At 41.3% G+C, this 20,287-nt stretch overlaps 1 protein-coding gene across 2 annotated transcripts in view; it reads left to right on the top strand.

Annotated features, from left to right (window-relative positions):
• LOC122829939 (zinc finger protein GLIS2-like) overlaps window positions 1–15,326 on the top strand; it is a 31,498-nt gene extending 16,172 nt beyond the window's left edge. For both annotated transcript variants that reach the window (XM_044114869.1, XM_044114870.1), the window contains exons 2-7: window positions 3,230–3,415; window positions 5,494–5,708; window positions 7,881–8,066; window positions 10,052–10,185; window positions 10,481–10,599; window positions 12,878–15,326. In XM_044114869.1, the coding sequence (XP_043970804.1) occupies window positions 3,250–3,415; window positions 5,494–5,708; window positions 7,881–8,066; window positions 10,052–10,185; window positions 10,481–10,599; window positions 12,878–13,563 (1,506 nt within the window). In that variant the 5' untranslated portion in view covers window positions 3,230–3,249 and the 3' untranslated portion in view covers window positions 13,564–15,326. The remainder of the gene's footprint in view (window positions 1–3,229; window positions 3,416–5,493; window positions 5,709–7,880; window positions 8,067–10,051; window positions 10,186–10,480; window positions 10,600–12,877) is intronic.
• Window positions 15,327–20,287: the final 4,961 nt, after the last annotated feature.

The raw sequence follows: 20,287 nt of genomic DNA on the forward strand, positions 1-20,287 counted from the left end.
TAAAATATGTTTGGTTTTTTTTATGTCTAGGTTGAACTTACCCCATATCTCTCAAACTCTCAGAATGAGTAAAAATCTCCTTCCCCGGGATACTTTGTGACTTTGAGTCTTATCACGACATCCATCCATTTGCCATTTTTTTCAGGCTGGTGCCGATTGGTCGGGAGGCGGATTACATCCATGTTCCATGTGTTTTCAATCCTCTATACATTTTTAGAAACATCTGTCTGCATAACTAAAGAACGTAAAGGCAAAACTCTTATTCCTCACTCCAACATCATCTCCGGAAAACTGGGTCTGGAATTTCTCCACGAAAGCTGCGAAGGAACCCTGCATAAATGACGACAGGCAGCTCAGAGACTGGCTCCAATGCGGGTTTGGGACAGAAGCAAATTTAAGACCCACTAAATATAAAAGGTGGTGAATATTAGGTTCCAAACAGGCCGATGTCCTTGGCCATGTTCTTAACACTGCTACTGAAACAACAGTATATTGTCGATATGTTGTTCAGCCAAAGCAATCACTGCCGGAACTGTTATGGTCACAATATGACTTTATAACAACCAGAAGTGGTCAGTAAAACCGTTTAACTAATTCAACTTGACGCCTTAAGGGAGAAATGAGCACAGAGTTAAAAGTACAAAAGTTTTAAAAGGGCAGTGTTATGCCTTCTTTCCCGCACGTTAATCTCCCGTAGCAACAATTCAACTGTGCAAAACGAGAGTCGCCTTCGACAGCGAAGCTCCAGTATCCAAGCTGAGCTTCTACCCACTGAGCTCCTTCAGACTAGCCAGCAGCAATTAGCAACCGCCTGGTGGAACTGAGCATCAGCTGAGCTCATTATGCGAGCTGCTTCCATTGAAACGCTGCTGAAAGGTTAATAGAGGAGCGATGTAGTGATGACTGCCTGAAGGTGAGCTTTCAGAAAGAGGAGGAGTTTTTAAAGAGACAGAGGCCCAATTTCACAGCGTTAAAGTTACGTCAAATTTCTTTTAAGTCATATTTGACATATAGAGCATTTTTATAGAAATAAAAATGCTCTATATGTCATTACTTGATTGTGCTATAAAATGCCACTATATTAATGGAAAGTACACACTATTGCCCCTTTAAAATCTGGGGAAGCTCCAGTTTCATGATGCATTTTAAACAGGCAAAAGATTAGATGTTGCACCGTTCGTGCAACTCGATTACATGAAGTAAAGCTCAGAGTGCATCTTCTCCTCCATGCACGCGACTGATGGCCGCTAACAGGATTAACAGGGGAACTATCACCAATTGCAAAGATAAACCCATCGGTGCTGTCAGCTTTTCCAGCAGCTGCTCACCATTTTTACTCTCCTGCTACATTTTTCCACCTCACCACGGCTTCTTCTCGTTTTTGGCTTCTCCCCGCGACGCTTTTGCTTTGAAGCCGATTTCTGAATCTTGAGTCACTCTGTTCCACTAGAGCGCAGCAAAGAGATTGTTTTGATTGACTCATGCCTCAGTCGCAGGGTTTAACCTTAAGAAATAAAAACACTACTGCAAAATCTTGTCGAGCCACTTAAGGGCCGACCGCAGAAATGCAGAGCAACAGTTTAATATCACGGTAACATGAGAAAGTATATTTACTTTTAACACTATGCTAAATAAATAATTTGTTCTCTAAACATCCCTGTTTGGATGTGACTGTCCCTTTTAGCACAAATCTGACACAACTAACCCTGTGATTGGCCAACATCCCTGAGTGTGAGAATGAAGTTGTTTTGATAGCTGCTCACCAGACATGTAGCTTGACCTATGAATCAGATTTTCCTCATCCTGCTGAATGAGAGACTGACCTCGGATAAACGTTAACACGCACGCTTAAACCTTCAGATCTGGAAGGAGGAGAAAATCTATCAACATTTACACAATTATACTCCCTTTATTTGGAAAGTAAAACGTTTTTGGAAGCTGTGTAAGTTAATTTGCCTGTGTTTTAGGGTTTCTGTGTTAACATGGCTCTCGGGCTGAGGAAGGAAGCTTTAGCATCTGGTTGAATCCGAGCGACTCGGGTGGACAAGATAATTATCGCTTGCAAAGCTGCCGACGGCGTCACAGGAGCTCAGCTCTCCGGTCCACACACACTTTGTGGTTCTGGAGAAATGCCTTCAATCCTGCCCCCCCCCCCCAAGGTATTTTGTGGGGAGGCTGTAGTAGTATGGGGCATTCGGGGCGATGCCTTTAAGGACTATCAGGTCCTTGTCTAAGCAAGGCAAATTCTGCGGCTGCATTCGTGATGTAAACTGGAGCTTATGTCCAAATCCTGTTTGTGGTTTTTATGGACGAGATCTCAGCACTTGCCGTGGAGAGGAGGGTATCTGGTGACCTCAAGGTTTAAAATGAGCCATCAGCAGATGAAGTAGTTCTGTTGGGATCTTTAAGTCATGACCTTCAGGGTGCCCTACGGTGGTTTGCAGCAGAACCTGAGGAGGGATGAGGATGTTGTGATCAACTGGAGAAAGGGGGACTGCTCCTTGCTGCTGGGAAGTTAGTCTCAACCTCAGTTAGTAGATTGTAGTGTCTTGTTCATGGGCTGTAGGATGGTGTGGGCTACCAAAGGGTTCCCTCCTTTGACGATGGACAGAGGGAGTGAGGGTTTGCTCCGTTCTGCCTATTTTCTGACCATAGTCTATGTTCATGAGATATGGTTTGTGACTAAAAGAGCAAGATCCCAGACACAAACAGCTACAACCTGGTTCCTACCTCTTCCTTGTCGTCTTCAACATCCAGTTGTTGATCACGTGTCTCGTCTGATGCGAGGGAAAAAAAAGTGTTTCCAATGCAGTTCTGCTAAACAAACCAACTTTGATATGTCTTAGTGCCGAGATTTTTATTGAAAAAAGTTTTGCGAAATTGCCGTGTTTCCATTAATCCAATTTATTTTTGAAATGTCAAATTGGACAATTACATGGTCAATGGAAACGCAGCTACTTCTGCACATCATGAGATCTGAAATCCATTGTTGCAGACAGAAAATGTTCTTAACGTGGAAAACTAACCTGTTGACACACACACGATACAGATGTGGAGGAAAACAAGGCCTCAACCATTAAAATATCAAAACAAGATTCAGACACCACCATGTTGTTGATGCCTCAGCTGAAAGTATTTCAAAGTATTTCTCACTGAGTAATACTTAATTAATTACCTTTGTTTTGCGTTGAGTGCTTTGTAAAACGAGCCCCTGTTTCTCCCGTCTCAGGGCACCAGTCTTCAGCAGCCATGCTTTCCCTGGACGAGCCGCTGGACCTGAAGCTTCCCTCCGGACGAACAGGCGGTCCTGTGAAGTTTGGAAAGCGGTCCTGTCCCTCATCGATCTGTGCTCCCATCCACGCCTCGCGGCCACGCCTGCAGTGCACCACCTTCCCATCGCCACCCTCCTCACCAGGTAACCAACCAGGACGGCTGGAGCTCTACAAGCTCAGTTAATAGAAAGATTGGGTCAAGTCAGGCGCCCGCGTGGCACCGTGAGTCTTTAACAAAACCGATTCTGTGTTCTCACTTCTCCGGTAACCCAATATTGTAAATCCAATAGAAGTTCGCTCCTCTCTGTCCTCACACAGAGGTGGATTGTCAGCAGATTTGGAAGCGTCGGCTCTAACGAGCCAAGCGTGACACCGACATGAAGCGGCCCAAAGAAAACTGCGGCTGAGGCAGACAGAATCATGTGTTCGTCTCCAAACCAGGCGTCCCACTAAGCACCGAGGCACGTCCAGATTACACCCTGGGCAGAGGTGGAAGCCGAACCGGAGAATGGCTTTTGTTAAAATGTCGTTTTCAAGCTAATTAGGAAGAAGTGGAAAAACTTTGTCAGACTGCAGCTGTGACACGTGAACAAAATGTAAGGCTAAAAAAAGAGATTTGTGTAGATATTTCTATAAGTGTTTTATGTGGAATTAATCCTTATTAAATAAGGATGTAGGGTTATATCTAGGATTAATGTTAATATTCTTACTGGGGCAGACATACAGCTAATCTATGTCTATTTCTTTAAAGTTTAGGTTTTTTATCACCAATAGTACTGTGAAATAACTTTTCTTCATTATGTATTAAAGCATAATTTTTTCAGCGTTATTCAATATATTTAAACAATGTAATGAATTTGATACTGAGGAAGTTTTATTGATATCCATAGAATATTAACATGTTAATATAAAGATATCTGGTTACTTTCTCTTATCTAGTGTTCAAAATTGGAAAGACAAAGGCAGAATGATATTCAAGTATGGCAGATTATGTACTTGAGCCTTTTCACCATTCTATCAAATACATTTAACAAGAGACACTTTGCTTTTCCTTTTTTTTGCTTTAATTTATGCTCTAATCAAACAATTCATTCGTTTTCTTTTGTAAATAAAAAATGCCGCAGGTCTATGCAGCTCCACATTGCAGTCAGGTGCTTCTTGTTAGCTTAAGTAAGTCCCCACATGTGCATACAAGCTGTTTGTGCTCCGGTCCAAAACAGATGGAACCATAAATAGTTTTTAAAAACAGAAGGCCCACACAATCAGTACTATAGTTCAAGAAAAAGGAACTCCTTCCGATCAGCAAAAGAAATACGTGGAGAATCATGAATTAATTTTTTCCCCATAGGGGCTATTATCCCAACACCACCAAAGGGAAAGAAAAATATGTTAATGTGATTTTAAAGTACTAAATTCCAACATGTCTACTGTCTGAAGACGGATCAAAACTCTGAGCTTATGAGAATCTAATTGACTCAAAGCAACTTCAGAGACCAACTTGTTAACATTCAAGTATTAACCCTACTGACAAGTGCTACATTACAACTAACGCCTGAAATGGGGGTTACACAAACTCCAGATAAAATTATAGAAATTATCTGTCAGTTTAATCATGAAGAAATCTTCTATTACTTTTATGTATGTGCAATCTATGGAGATATGGCGCCCCCAAGTGTTGAATATGCATATTCTATATTTTGTAGTGTATTTTATTATGCACCAGAATACCAGAGGATTTTCCTCATTTTTCTATTTGTTCACTAGAACTAAATGCTACATTCAAATTAATAATCTCTACTTAGTTTAGTATTGGCTCAACAACCAAACACACATTATTTTTATAACTGGAATTGAATTCAGGCAGTCAAAATATTTTTCGTCATTATTAAGTTCGGCTCGATGGGATATTGATTGTCTGGGATTATTAATACATTTAAAGTCAAACAAAAGTGCTGCTGCAAGAATAATTCTGCTAAAAAAAAAAATCTGAAAAGTTTAACAAAATTCTATCTGACTAGTTTGACTAGTCAAAGTCAGCTGAGGTGAGAAAGAAAAACGACAAAAAAACAGAAAACACTTAAAAGTTAGAGGTCAGTTAAAGCACCCGCAGGAACCACTTAGTGTAAATGTGATTACAAAGCCACCTGCACGCGGCTGTATAGTCTGACGTAAAACATGAAAAGCTGCCATCTTTTTTTAACCTCTAAACTTTCCGATCCAGATTCCCAGTCTTCTCAGGAGCGACCCGGCTGCTGCTTCACCCCTCCAGCCATGGACCTCAGCATGTCCCTGGCTTCTCAGCGGGCCCTCTCCCTGTCTCCCTCTCCGTCCTCCCCCTCGTCGCCCTGCCCTCCCTCGCCCCTGGAGTCCCCTCGCAGCAGCAGCAGCAGCAGCAGCAGCAGCAGCAGCAGCCCGCAGCCTCACCTCTTCTCTCGGGTAAGAGGCGCTGGTTGCACAGTGACACACAGCAACGTGCACAGAGTCACATCAGACAGCACCACTGAATGTGTAATTACCTTGAAATCCTTCTGACTGTTGACTTTAAAGCTGCAGTACGTAACTTAAAAAAAAAACCATAAAACATGTATATTTTTACATGTGTGTTGAAACTGTCACTATATGTAGTTTCACATATAGTGAAACTGTGTCCTCTGATTTCTCTCAGTGCTAACTAGGCGGGTCTTATTGCTGTCAATCACAATCTGTGTGGCGTTGCTCACCCCCTTCCCAGCTCCCCACTTGCTCTCTACTAGCTGCCAGAGCGTGTTGTGAATGCTAGGCTAGGTAGCAGGACCAGTGATGGTTTTCCTGTAACAGTGAGTTGTTTCTAGGCCATTAGCACATTTAGCAGCGCGTACATGAGGCGGACTGACAGCACCAAGGCCCTCCTCCAGGCTCTGATTGGTTGTTTTTAATTTGGGACAAATCGGAAGCGGTGCATTTCTTCAAAAGGCAGTAGTAGCGGACATCAAATCATCTGTCTCAAACTGGTGACAGTTTTAGCAAAAATGTAAAAAATAAATTTTGTAAATAAAACTTGAAGACTGAATTCTATTAATTGAGGTTTTGAACGGATGTTAACTGGTTTTAAGGGATTCATTTTGAACTTTTTCCTTCTTTTTTTACAAGCATACCATCAGCTTAAAAGAAACATACACTTAATTAAAACTCACGTTTCCATTGTGAATACATCTTTTGTTTGATAAATTATGAAATGGCAGATTCTGCATTTTGCTGGGGTTTTTTTAAAATTATTTTTTACACCTGTAGGTAAATTTAAAAACTAATCTTAATGTGGCTCCAATGGACAAAACCTAAAGAAAAAGTTAATCTCTCGTTTCAAAAACTAATCTCTTGGATTTGAGTGTCAGGAAAATGCTTCAGCTGCTTTCTGCAGAGCTGCACAAAAACAAAGGAAAGATCAAGTCAGGTAAAACACACTTAGATTACGCAATAAAATTTAGAGTTTTTAGATCACAGAACACCATGTGTGGTTTAAAATACAGTTATGCAAGCCGTGTACACCAAAACAGGCCGCTCATCACTTTATGTCCTAGTCTAAGTAAAGCATGCCATGTTATGTCTTATTTGATTCATTTCCATTAAATTATACAATTGGAGACTATGGTTGGATTTTGTTTTGAATTGTCACTTTTGCACAGCAGTCCGAGTCGCATCTTTAAACTTCTAAATGAATTTTGCCTTTAATTTGGTTTCACAAACATTAATGAAAAAAATATTCCTTGCAAAGTTTCACAAAACCCGACAATCTCCAGATCCATGTCCTCATTTGATTGATCCAGTAAACTTGAGCAGAAATCCACTTGACGTGTGTCACGTTGACCGCTGACTTCTTCTTCTAAATTGGGAAACATGCAATTTAATTTGTCTGATTTATCCCCGATCTCTGAACAGCTGCTGTCAAACTGTAGGCGTGCTTCAAAGATGAATTATAAAACATGTATTTTTACAGAAGACTACGTCATAAATCTCTCCCAAGAACATTCTTTGACCCGTTAAACTTTAAGCTGACAACTTTAGGAGGTTTTTTCCACAGATTCCTTTGTTTGTCTTTTGACTCCAAAAGCCAAACCTCAGTTTCTGTTTTTAAATTAATTTGATCAATCTGTAATTTTTCAAAAGGAATAATTATTTTTGCTGTTTTTTTTTTTCTTTTTAAGATATTAGTTCCTACTTTGGATGTTTTCTACGGCCTCAAAACAATTCTTGGCGCTGTCAGACATCAGGTCTAACAGTAGGGGGCAGTAGACGCCGCAGAATAAGAAAAAGTGTTTTTTGACTATAAAAATAAATTAGCAAAAAGAAAGCAATGGATTTTTTCCACTTCTTCCTTAGGTTTTTGTTGTTCGGCTGTTACATTTTGGATTAAAAAACAAAAAAAAACAAAGAAGAAGAAGAAAAAGGTTCCTACTGAATCCAACCGATTCTTAACAGTGCTTGGAGGTATTAAGAGATTTTTTAAAGCATCTTAAAAGTACAAAGGAACAGGTTAGGTTAGAAACTTCTCCTCTGTTCACATAATGACTCATTTTTAGTGTGACGTGTTGACAGACAGTCTGTGTGAACTTTCAAACCTCTCTCTGGTAGGAAGCGTCGTGGCATCACAGTGTTGACGGTGGAGCCTCCCAGCCCGGATTTCCATTCTACTTCCCCATGAGGAGCCTGCAGAGGGGCTACGGCTTCTCCTCCTCTGTGTTCATCGGCCAGCACAGAGAGAAAGCCGTTTCCCCCGAGCCCTCACAGGAAGCTCAGCTGGCCTGTCGGTGGAAGAAGGTAAAATTCCTGCTCAGCTTGACAAGCTGTGCAAGATCTGATCAAAGTTATCTTTCAATATTTAACCATGATAAAGAAATAAGTCATCTTTGATACATTTGATGGGGGAAAAAACTGCAGCTGTAACTCTGGCCACTAGGTGGTGGTATAAGCAAATAATAATAATAATAATAACGTGAATATCAAATAGTCAAATAAATAGAAAAAGAAAAATTGAACTGGTACTTATATGGAACATGTTGGAGAACATTGAGCAAAGTTTGCTCTTTGTCAAATCAGTTATGAAGCCTAGGCGTAAATTCAATCTGGAAGACTCTTTTAGCCCCACCTGCATCATCCAGCCGGAACTTCCGGCTCATCACCGTTGATTGCTCAACGCCGGTCGAAGACTCGTCATGTCCAATCACCGTCCAAGCCCCAGCTGATAAGGACCGCCATCCATGGCGTCGTGCGCTTTCCAGCAGAGCTCAACCCACCTCCACCCCTTCACCTCCACTCGCTCAGCATCAGGCCACATCCTTCATCGCCTCCACCACCAGTGCCGGGTCCCGGGGGGAAGACGTTCCTCTCAGCATACGGAATGCTCATCCAAGCCCATCGCAAAGTTTGCGATGATCAATGTCCTTAAAGATTTAAATCATATTGTCATTAAACTTTTCTAATGGTTACCCTTTGTCTATCTGAGTCTCTACAGATTGAAATATTTATTTGCTAAGGGTGGGACACTGTGCACTTTTACTCGCTTTGAAAAAACGTCTAAAGAAAACAGCCAGCAGATTTTCCAACACGGCTGCACAGTGCCACAGTTGAAAGAGCTGTTGCCTTGCAGCAAGAAGGTCCTGGGTTCGATTCTTTCTGCATGGAGTTTGCATGTTCTCCCTGTGCATGGTGGGTTCTCTCCGGGTTCTCCGGTTTCCTCCCACAGTCCAAAAAACATGACTGTCAGGTTAATTGGTCTCTCTAAATTCTCCCTAGGTGTGAGTGTGTGTGTGAATGGTTGTTTGTCCTGTATGTTTTCTGTGTTGCCCTGCGACAGACTGGCGACCTGTTCAGGGTGAACCCCGCCTCTCGCCCGGGACGTTAGCTGGAGAGGAACCAGCAACCCTCCTGACCCCATTTGGGTGAATGGAAAATGGATGGATGGATTTTCCAACACCTGCCACTGAAATTTAATTAGAAGAGTGTTTGTAATATCTGTTATAACAATGTCTAACCACTAACACAAGTTGAATAAACATACCCATCATATGTTCATTCAACAGTTAGAAAGTTATTTTATATTATATACAATTGCTCTTCAGTTCATGAAACACTAAAAAGCACATGGTGAAATGAGTTGGAAGTAAATGCTAAAAAAATGTAATCAAATATTTGATATCAATAAAAATGGAGGAATAAAATAGTGAATATCAAAAAACGTGACTGAAAAATTAGGAGTCAAAGTACGAAGATAGAAAGGCCTAGAAATGATAACGCCTAGATAATAATATATAAACGTTATTGTGTTTTGATTTAAAATGTGAATTATTGAGATTACACGTTGAGATAAAAGCTAATGGATACAATATAAATATATAGTTAAAACCATTTCTGGTACTTTCATGTGTCTTGAAGAAGAGAGCTGATCTCTGGGGATCCTGGGTAAGATGCAGTTTTAATGAAAAACAATCGTTGGTTGAGAAAACGCTAGAAGAGGTGACTGCTGCCCAGAACCAGAACCAAAAATGAAGAAACAGCATCCAGTTTTTTAAAGTCCTCTAATCTGGAGCTGTCATGGTGTGTGTTGGTACACTGGAGACTAGGAAATGACTCATAACATAACTACATGTTATGTTTCTGTGCTGTAAAGCACTTTGAACCCCCTTGCTGCTGAAATGAGCCGTACAAATACGGTGGACTTGACTTAACCAGTCAGTTATTGTCACATAATGACTTGTACAACATCCCTCACTAATTTCTGTCCTCTCCATCTCTCTCCTCTCAAGTGTCACCTGCTTTTCGACTCACTCCAGGAGTTGGTAGATCACATCAACGACTTCCACGTCAAGCCTGAGAAAGACTCTGGGTACTGCTGCCAGTGGGAGGGCTGCGCTCGCAACGGGAGAGGCTTCAACGCCAGGTACTGCGCACAAACACAGGGACAAAAGGTCAAGCTATTCATACCAGATGTCCTGTTGGAAACAGGATACATTGGGTGTGGACTGATCTTCCACGTTAATGACGTTTTTAAAGAGAAGTTGTCCAGGAAAAACATTTGAAAGCGTTTGAATAAACAAACGTACGGTGTCTCACCAGAGGTCACGTCCCAGTTAAGAGAAATTCTTTAAGCCGAATCTTTCTGGGTGAAGCACACACCTACAGCATCAGCAAAGCACACGTATGCTGGTTGTAACTATATGTTGTTTGTGCTGCAGGTACAAAATGCTGATTCACATCCGCACCCACACCAACGAGAAGCCGCACCACTGTCCCACCTGCAACAAGAGCTTTTCACGTCTGGAGAACCTGAAAATTCACACCCGCTCCCACACAGGTGATTCACCCTAACATCTAAACTAACTGAATATGAAAGGCGAAAGACTATTCAAATTAACGTTATATGGTATTTCAAAAGTATTAGATTGCTTGCCTTTATGCATACGTTCACTGTAAAGATATTTCATTATGTCCCTTAGCATTGACGGCAGCTTAAACTTCAAGGGAAAGGATGTCTACAAGATTTAGAAGAGTCTTTCTAGAAATGTTCTACCATTCTTTCAGAAGTGCAATTGTGAGGTCAGACACTGATGTTGGACCAAAAAGGTCTGGCCTTACTCCAATTCATGCTAAACGTGCCTTAGCCAATTGAGATCTGGTTGCAGGCCTGTCAATGTCTTACACTCAATATTCATTCATGTCTTGTTGGATCTTTCTGAGTGAACTGGTGAGTATTAAGTTGGAACAGGAAGGGACTAACTTCGACCTGCTCCCCTGTGCTGCATTCAGTGTGTCAAAAATTGTCCACTTTGAAGTCAGACGCTTGAAATCAAGCATCAAAATTATCTGAGCAAAGTGACATGCGTTCCACATGAGTTCTTTTTCTTCTCACGGTCTCTTAGTACAATAGCGGAACAACTAAGAAAGTGTCTTGGTTTTATTTACTGGAAGAAAGAGAAGGTTGTAATCGGACGCCTGTGTGTCTGGATACACAAGAAAATTCAGAGGTGTGGTTAGTTCGGTGAGCTTCACAACTTACCTGGACACTGATGAGGGTCACAATCAGCACTATTTTTATCTCACAAGAGCCCAGCTTGACAACCTGCTGACTGGCATCAGTAGCTAGGTCTTCTGGCAGGATGCCGACTACAGGCCACTATGTCCAGCGTTGGACACACTGGACACGGGTTGGATGCTCAAAAGACAAAAACATGCCATGTCAGACTTACTGTGAGACTTCTTGACATGCTCTAGACATGCGTCCACAAAGCCTTTGTCATTACACTGACCGTAATGCTTGGCATTGCATTAAATTGTCATCGCTATACACTGTATTGTTTGTTCATAATGTTATTAACAATAATGTTAACGGTGGTACATTTTCTTGGAACCTGTCATCTGTTTTAATTTCTTAAAAGCAGGGAATTTCAGCAGTTTGTTTTGGTAAATATTTAAAGTAAATTTGATCCTGTTGGCCACCCCTTCAGCTGCTCAGGTTTTTATAAGAGTGACTCTTTGTAATCTTGATCTGGACAGCTGCAGAATATTTCTCTTCATCCTCCTACATAAACTTCTTTTGTTGAGTTGAACCTTAACAATAACCAGCTGTTACAATTTTCTCAGTTGTTGTAACATTTCCATTTATTATTTCTATGATGGGTATATGTTTTTGCTTGTCTAATCATAAATGCCTGCCTTACTTACCTGATGCGACTTCAGAAGCATCAGAGACAGCAACATTTTCTTTCTGTTTGTTTACAAAAGAATATGTGTAAGATACATACATTTTCTTTTAGCCACCCTGAGTCAACCCTTTGTTGAACAACTTTTGCTGCATTTATATATATAATACATGTTTTACACACCATATGCTTATCAAGTTTTCTTTACAAAATAGCTCAGTAAGACTGAACAGATAACCTCTTTGTTCATTTAACTCTGGGTCATTATAACACATAAATGTGCATAGATCTATATAATTCCTTTGCAACTTTATATATGTTCAGAGCCGTTCTCTGAAGCACCACTCCAGGTAAAATCCAATTTTTTAAACGTTTTCTTCCAGGATTACCCTGCATTCAGATCCTACAATCTTCACATCAACTCAAACCAATTTTCCTGTCTTCCCTATAGAAAAGGATCCCTACAGCATGATGCTGCAGCCATAATGTTTCCAATTGGACATATTGTGCTCAGGATTCCAGGTTTCAATCCCGGACGAGCCCCCAATTTCATGTTCCACCCAGTCCAGGTGTCGGCCAAAACAACCAATCAAAACAAACTATATATTATATGGGTATATAGGTTATACTGTTAATGTATAGACTTACCTGAGCTGTGAATCTTTGCAGCTCCTCTAGAGTTAACATAGGTCTGCTTCTCTTATTAATGCTCCTCATTATTCAGTCTATTAGCTTTGTAAAATGTTCAAAGCTTTGCATATTGTTATAGAAGCGACCCCCATTTTAAGCTTCTCCACAATTGTCTGGTTAATTTCTTGCTGTTCATTTATTAATATTCTTGAACAAATCCTAGATCTCCCCCAGTGTACTGTAAGCCTGGCCGGTCACCAGGCTTTACTTACAAAGTTTTGCTATTTCTCTTCTTGCTTCTAGGTGAGAAGCCCTACATTTGTCCGTACGAAGGCTGCAACAAACGCTACTCCAACTCTAGCGACCGCTTCAAGCACACGCGCACCCATTACGTGGACAAGCCTTACTGCTGCAAGATGGCGGGCTGTTTGAAACGCTACACAGATCCCAGCTCACTGCGGAAACACATCAAGGCCCACGGCCACTTTGTCGCCCAGGAGCAGGGTCCTTCTCCCAGGCTGCGGACTGGAATGGGGCTGGGGTTCTCTGGGCACCAAAACACCGCAGAGCTGTCCTCTGTAGGCGGGGGGCACGTCATCCTTCCAGGAAGAGCGGCAGCTCTTCTTGGCGGCCTTGGAACGTCCTTGCCCCTCTCTGCTCTCTGCCACTCCAGGGCCTTGGATCACCAGGGAGCACCCATCTTCTCCATGAGTGGAGGCGGCCGCTGTGGGATCAGTCCACTCAGCCTTTCCGATTCTGCGCTGTTGCACCTCAGGCTCTCTGCTGCGTCTATGCTGGGGCTGGGGGCTCTGGGAGGTCTGGGTCAGATGACAGGAAAGGAGTCAGAGGGAGACAATGCAAACGAGGGGAATAAAGAGGGCGAGGCTCTAAACCTGTCTGTCGGAGAGGGACCCAGACCGAGGGATTCTTTGTCTTGGGTGATTGTTCCCTCAAACACGTTTTTCCTAAAGCCAACAGCTGTTAGTTAAGCTGTGAGAGCCACCGTGAACATCGCAGCTCTGGAGGAGCATTGTGGAGAATTTCATCAGATTTTAATGCAACCAAATGACATCTTGGCATGGCTTGCACATTCAGATTAGAACGTCTGTGAGTTTAGGATGAACTTACTCGGTTACGGTATAGTGCAAACATTTCAGACACGCCTGGGCAAGAATGTTTTCAAAAATGCAAGAGGGAGTTCTCTTTGAGTTCACCTTCAAAGCAGCATCAATTCCCAAAAGTACCCTGGTTTTTAAAGGGGCAGTGTGATATGGTGTTCATGAAAATAATGCCATTTTATAACACAATCAAGTAACTGAGTTAACTTCAGTTGTTACAAAAAAGATATATATGTAAATTATAACTTGAAAGAAATTTGACATTGTAATTTCTCACCTTGAAATTGGGCCTCTGCTTGTAAAAAACAATAATGTATATATTTTGAAAACATTCTAATTAAATCTTTTTCTGAACCTGTCTACAATATTTGCACAGTACCGTACATCCCTTCCCTTTACTTGATTTTCTTGTGATTTCCAGTTACATTTATCCTAGACTTTTGCCTGACAAATCGTCTGCGTCTTTGCACTTACAAAAACGGTGGAAAAACACTTGCAATATAGTTACAGTATGGAAAAAAAAACAAAAAAACAAAAACGCACTACATGATGAAAATGTACTTTTGTAGCATCAGTCACTTAAGATCATTGATTATTTTGTCATTCGAATTGAGCTGATTTAACATCCAGACCACTGAGAGCAACCAAATAAAAGACACGGCCACTAACTTTGAAAAACAAAAGAAAAAGTCCGTAAAAGTCTGCAGTCGCTCTCAACGTCAGTTTCGTCTCATGCCGTCCTCTTCATCACGCAGCAGTCCAGCCTTTTGAAACCCTTTGGTTAGATACCAGCTGCATCTCAGTGTTCGAGCGAAACAAGCAGCTGCTGTAGAAATTACAGTCCTCTTAAAAAGTGAAAATTTAATATTTATGAGATAGGTTGGAGATTAATTGGGAGGTCAGTGCGGTTACAGCTTTACAACTTTCGTAAATCTAAATTTTCAATGTGTTGCAGAAAACCTGTGCCATGGTAACAGGGCTTCTTTGGTTTTCGTGTCAACAAAAGCAGCTGTGTGTGAAAACCTCACCTTAGCGCTGCCGCCGCCCCGCAGGAAGGAAACTAATTAGAGTCAGAAAGGTCTAATTAAAAATATTATTTATGATTTGCTGCCAGTCCACCTACTGTGGATCTCAGCTGCGTCGTCGCTTACTTTCTCTTACAGCTCTGAATCAAACTGGCACATTTTCATGACTACAGTGCATGACGGCGAGTCAGAATACAGACGACATTGCGATGTTTTTTCTTTCTTTTTTCAGATCACAACAGGAAAATGAAATAATTTGACGCAACTGAATGTAGGGTTATGGTGAACTCCTGTATTTAGGGATCTTTTTTTTTAACGACAGCTTATTTGTCGCTGCATTCAAAGACAACGATCTAGGCAGGATCAGCCCAGCACCTTTTCAACGACAGATTGATCATCAAGAAAGACAAAGGTGTGTGTGTGTAAATGCACATCTGCTTCAAGTGACTGTTAATATGAAGAAAAGCAGATTGTAAGACACTGAATGATATCTTGAATATCCTCAGAGTGTAAGAAATAAACCAAACAAACAAACAAACATCCACAACCACATTAAAACCCATCTGCATGTAGTTGCATGTTAGGAATGTGGATGTTTTACGTAAACCAGCACACACTGCCGGTGTGCCCAGAGTTGTACTGCTAATACTATCGCAATTATTTACTTGTCTGTTGCTGTGTGAAATTGGTACATTTATCATTACTTTTTTTTTTTTTTTTTTTTTCAAATATAGGGAATCATTTGAGGCACCAGTTACAACTTATGCAATGCCAAAGATGCTAAAAGGATCTTTTTCTTAAAAAATTTAAAACTTAAAAAATAGAACAGTTCGACAATGGCCACAGGCGGCCAGTATCTGCGCTCATTTATCCTGTTTGCACATGATTTTACGGTAACCAGTATATCAACCGTTTTCCAAGTGCCTTGTGTTTCATCTGAATTATATAAACTGAGAATTATTTACTCACGTGTACAAGTGTTGAAGTTTCTTTTTTTTTTTTTTTTAAATCTGACAGCAGATGTTATCAAGACATCAGGGCCCTTTGCAACACTTTTCATCGACAACAATTGTTTTGATGATCTGTCAATAAAAACATAGAAAGAAAATCAAAATGGCCTGTCTCCCGCTTTAATTTATTGTTTTACAAAACTTGTTTTAAGTTGCTTTGGTATCATTTGAGTTCCTCGTGCAATTTCGAAGAAGATTTGTGTAGGTGCAGCCCTCAGGTTTTTTATCGTTCAGCCTGTGCGTCTAGAAGGATTCGGCGTCTAGGGAGAGCAGAAACGATCGTTTTAGAAATGAAACGATTCCAGAGTGGATTCATTTCAAAACGCCATAAAAACCAAACATTCTGTTTTTTCTGTCCTTTTTTGGCGGTGTTACAGCGCCACCCATTGTCCCGGCATACTTACTACAGCATTTGCTAATGACCAACATTTTTTCTTGATCTTTCACAAAACTTTACCTTCGTCTCTATGTGTACAGGGCCAAAGAGAGCGCTGCTTTAAACTTCAACGGCCTTAAAAATATTTCAAACTGTCTTTTCTTTCCCCACTATAAAACTAGAAATGTTCCCACTTTCTTTGGGAACGTTGTTTTGGATTTTAAGACACTTATCACACGTGATATAATGATTCTTAAAATGTTGCTTTTAACAACTTCCTCTGTCTATATTGATAGGGAGTGTAACCTCTATTGTTGTATGAAGAGGATCCAAGCACAGAGAGGGACGGAGAGCGGTAAGCTAAGTTTTAACAATAACAGAGGCGAGAACCTACAAAGGAAATCCCAGAGAATGTGCAGAGAGCAAAGAGCAACAAAACCAGAGAGCCACATTGTGCACTGAGGAAAGAGTGGAAGATGAAATGGGATGCAGGTGAGGCAATCAGGTGATTGGCAACGGCTGCGGAAAGGGGCAAGACAGCGTAGAAAATGAGCAGAAGCTAATGCTAACCATTAAGACGGCTGTCTCATGGTCCGTGTGTCACACATCTTATTGACTGGTGTGAGCAAAGTTCTCAGTTTCTGTTTTCACTACATCACTTTTAAGTTGTTTGACCAGGACGACCAAAGTTGAGACACTGAAGTCATTAAATTGGGTAACATTTTATGGCAACAAATGGTTTTAAAAAAGGCTCAAAAAGAAATGGCACCTTGGGTATTGTGGCAGCGCAGTGGCAAAGCACAACCCACATATTGAGGCCATAATCGTTACAGGTTCGATTCCTGGCCTGGCGACATTTGCAGCATAACTTTCCCCTGTTTCCTTTACTTTATTTGAAAGTAAAGTGGCTTTTACTTTCAAATAAAGGCCACTAGAGCCAACAAAAACTTTTAAAAAACAAATGGCATCTTGAAAAAAAAAGTCCATCATCCTGAAATTCAAAGGCTAATATGAAAAACCTTCAAACTGAGGGGTGAGCATGCAAATGTTTATGCTGGAAAGGTTTTTACAGTAACTTGCTGCTGCTGAAGCTGGTCTCTGGAAGTAGTTGTCAGTGTTGTTCCACAGACATTGGCTTCATATATATTAGATTGGTAATTGAAGGTTTTGATGTCTGGCTAAGATCGCCTAGGTGACTTTCAGTGCCCGATAATCACCGCGCATTATCTGGCGCAGACGAGTTTAGCTGAAGTCAAACAACGCTCAGAAGATGGACCGCACTTGTAGGAGTCATCATCCTGAAATTCCCTTTGCCTAAGGAAGCCTTTCCCATAGTTGGCTCCGTATCAAACTCCTGATGTCATCTGAAGGGCGGAAACATCGCGGTCCACGTGGCACCGGCAGCTGTGAGCTATTTCACGTAAACTGGAATGGATAAAGAAAAATGTGCGCACGGTCCAATACGTCTGAAAAATTTTTTATGCCCTTTTCTAAGTGATGGATCCTCATGCGGTCTCAAACAGGAAATTAATCTACGATCTGAGTTTTCCTACGTACTATAATGCTGCAAAGTTTCGTTTAAACTGTCAATTTGTCACATTGCTGAAAAACCCAGACTATGTTTAGGCATAAACTGCCAAAGGGCAACAAATGAATAAACGATCAATGTAATCAATGAATGCATTTCCCGGAGTTGGCTCCGTATCCAACAGAGATGTTTAAAAGAAAAATTAAAAACAAATAAATCAGCAGATCTGCCAAGACTTGACAAGACAGCCCAGAGGTTCAAAGTGGGATGTTAGGAGCTTCAAAGACTCGGGTGGGAGAACCTGTTGAGTAGAGAGCTACTAACCACACACTCCACAAATCCAGCTGACTTGATGGGCTCTGCAAATATGAATGGAGAATATCTCCAGTCCCAGAAGCCAAAAGCTTTATGGAGATGTGCCTGAAAATTCGTACTTAAGCAACGTTTTGTAAATCATGTTACAAAAAAAGTTTGCTTTTGTAACATGATTTAAAACTGAAAATGAAACAAACAATCAATTTGTGGTGGGAATAAAATGTGAAGACTTTCAACAGGTGCGGATCGTCTGAGCAAATAAAGACTTCTGCAGGTTGGACTTTTACTGAACACTGTTCTCGTCATTGCTAGATTGTTGTTGTTTTCTCTGGTATGGAAATGGTTCAGTGTGATTTTGGATTGGTGCACCACATGCCCTGGTTTTAACATAGCATCACGGGACATTTCACAACCTTTTCATCACCACAACGTCTAAGTCAAAGAGTGTAAACAATCCGGTTGGGTCAACTCCAGATGCTTTATACTCACACACAATGACAAGCGGAGAAATAAAAACTCCTCAGATCGGGTGTGGCCCAATGACTTCCCACTCTTTCTATCTTTGAAAGTAAAGACTTTGTCTTTTATTTAAGCCCGTTTTCAGGTTGTATCACGATGATGACATCCGTTTCTGTTAGAATAAAATGCATTTTATGGTTGCTAACTTTGTGCTGGTTGACTTTTGCATTGGTGCAGCGTCTGCCATCAAGTGGGCGCTGTACCGGTCCATCGTGGTGAAGAGAGAGCTGAGCCAAAAAGCGAAGCTCTCGATTTACCGGTCGATCTACGTTCCCACCCTCATCTATGGTCATGAGCTTTGGGTCATGACCGAAAGAACAAGATCGCGGATACAAGCGGCCGAAATGGGTTTTCTCCGTATGGTGGCTGGGCTCTTCCTTAGAGATAGGGTGAGAAGCTCAGTCATCCGGGAGGGACTCAGAGTAGAGCTGCTGCTCCTTCACGTCGAGAGGGGCCAGTTGAGGTGGCTCGGGCATCTGGTCAAGATGCCTCCTGGACGCCTCCCTGGTGAGGTGTTCCGGCCACGTCCCACCGGGAGGAGACCCCGGGGAAGACCAGGACACGCTGGAGGGACTATGACTCTCGGCTGGCCTGGGAACGCCTTGGAATTCCTCCAGAGGAGCTGGTGGAAGTGGCTGGAGAGAGGGAAGTCTGGGCCTCCCTTCTGAAGCTGCTACCCCCACGACCCGACCCCGGATAAGCAGAAGATGGAAGGACGGACGGAAACTGAGATGGAAACACTTTTTTCAAATCACGTGATCTACAGCCGGATGTTACTGCTGGCAGAAACGACAAATGAGATGACAGAAAGTGTTAGGAGGATGATGGTTTGTTTTTGTCCTTTACGGACAATGTGCAGCTCGAATCAATCATGATTATCCGTAACGATCGTCTCAGGTTCTAGAACTGAAAGTTTCAGTAAAAATATACCAATTTTTATCCATATATGTGAGATTGTCTACATAATCCTGATTAGACTGAAGAAAATTCACACTAAAAGCAGACCTGTGCACCTAAACCTTGTTGGTGAAACAACAAGTTTGTAGTTGTATATTATATTAACTGCACTACTGTGACATTTATTAAGAAGATTATATAATTCTCACTAGACTTGGAGCTTTTAACTTTGTAAAGGTTAAATGACAGAGCAAACACTGCTGCATTTACAGGGAATAATCCTACTGAGGCATTTCCACCCAGGTAGAGTAAATATTAGTTATTTTACTGCTCAGAGGATGTAAAATTTGCATGTGCTAACAGTCAGTCAGACCCAATACCTGTCTTGATATTTTTGTCTCTTTGATCGCTCAGTAAAGTCACGATGCACACAAATAAGAATCACCAAAGAGAGAAATGTTATATTATTTTAAGGACTTTATGATTTATGCGTTGTAGTTGTGAAGGATAATTTTTCGCTGCCTGGGGAAGAATGCAAGAAATCTGACCCTTTTTTTAAACTAACGTACTGAAGTTTCATTGTGTAGTGTATCATATTTCCATTAGGTCAATGTTCATCTGGGCCCTCATGCAAATAATCAAAGTCTCCAGGTCAGAGCCACAAAGGAGCATATTAGTTATTTGTCACTGAGCCGTCAGGAGGCCTGACAGCTCCGAACCAGAAGCTTTTATAATTATTGAGCCACTTTAATGCTTCACAGGTAAAAACAACAACAAAACATGCATATACTCAGAATATGTTGGTGAAATTTGTGCAAATTAGGCACAAAACATAACAGAAGCAGTTTATGCATGTAAGCAAACCATGACCTGATTGTGGGGTGAAAGGTCATTCAGTGAAGCAGAAAGTGTCACCCCAAAAGCA

Source organism: Gambusia affinis, linkage group LG04 (assembly GCF_019740435.1).
Source record: "Gambusia affinis linkage group LG04, SWU_Gaff_1.0, whole genome shotgun sequence".
Classification (NCBI taxonomy): domain Eukaryota; kingdom Metazoa; phylum Chordata; class Actinopteri; order Cyprinodontiformes; family Poeciliidae; genus Gambusia; species Gambusia affinis.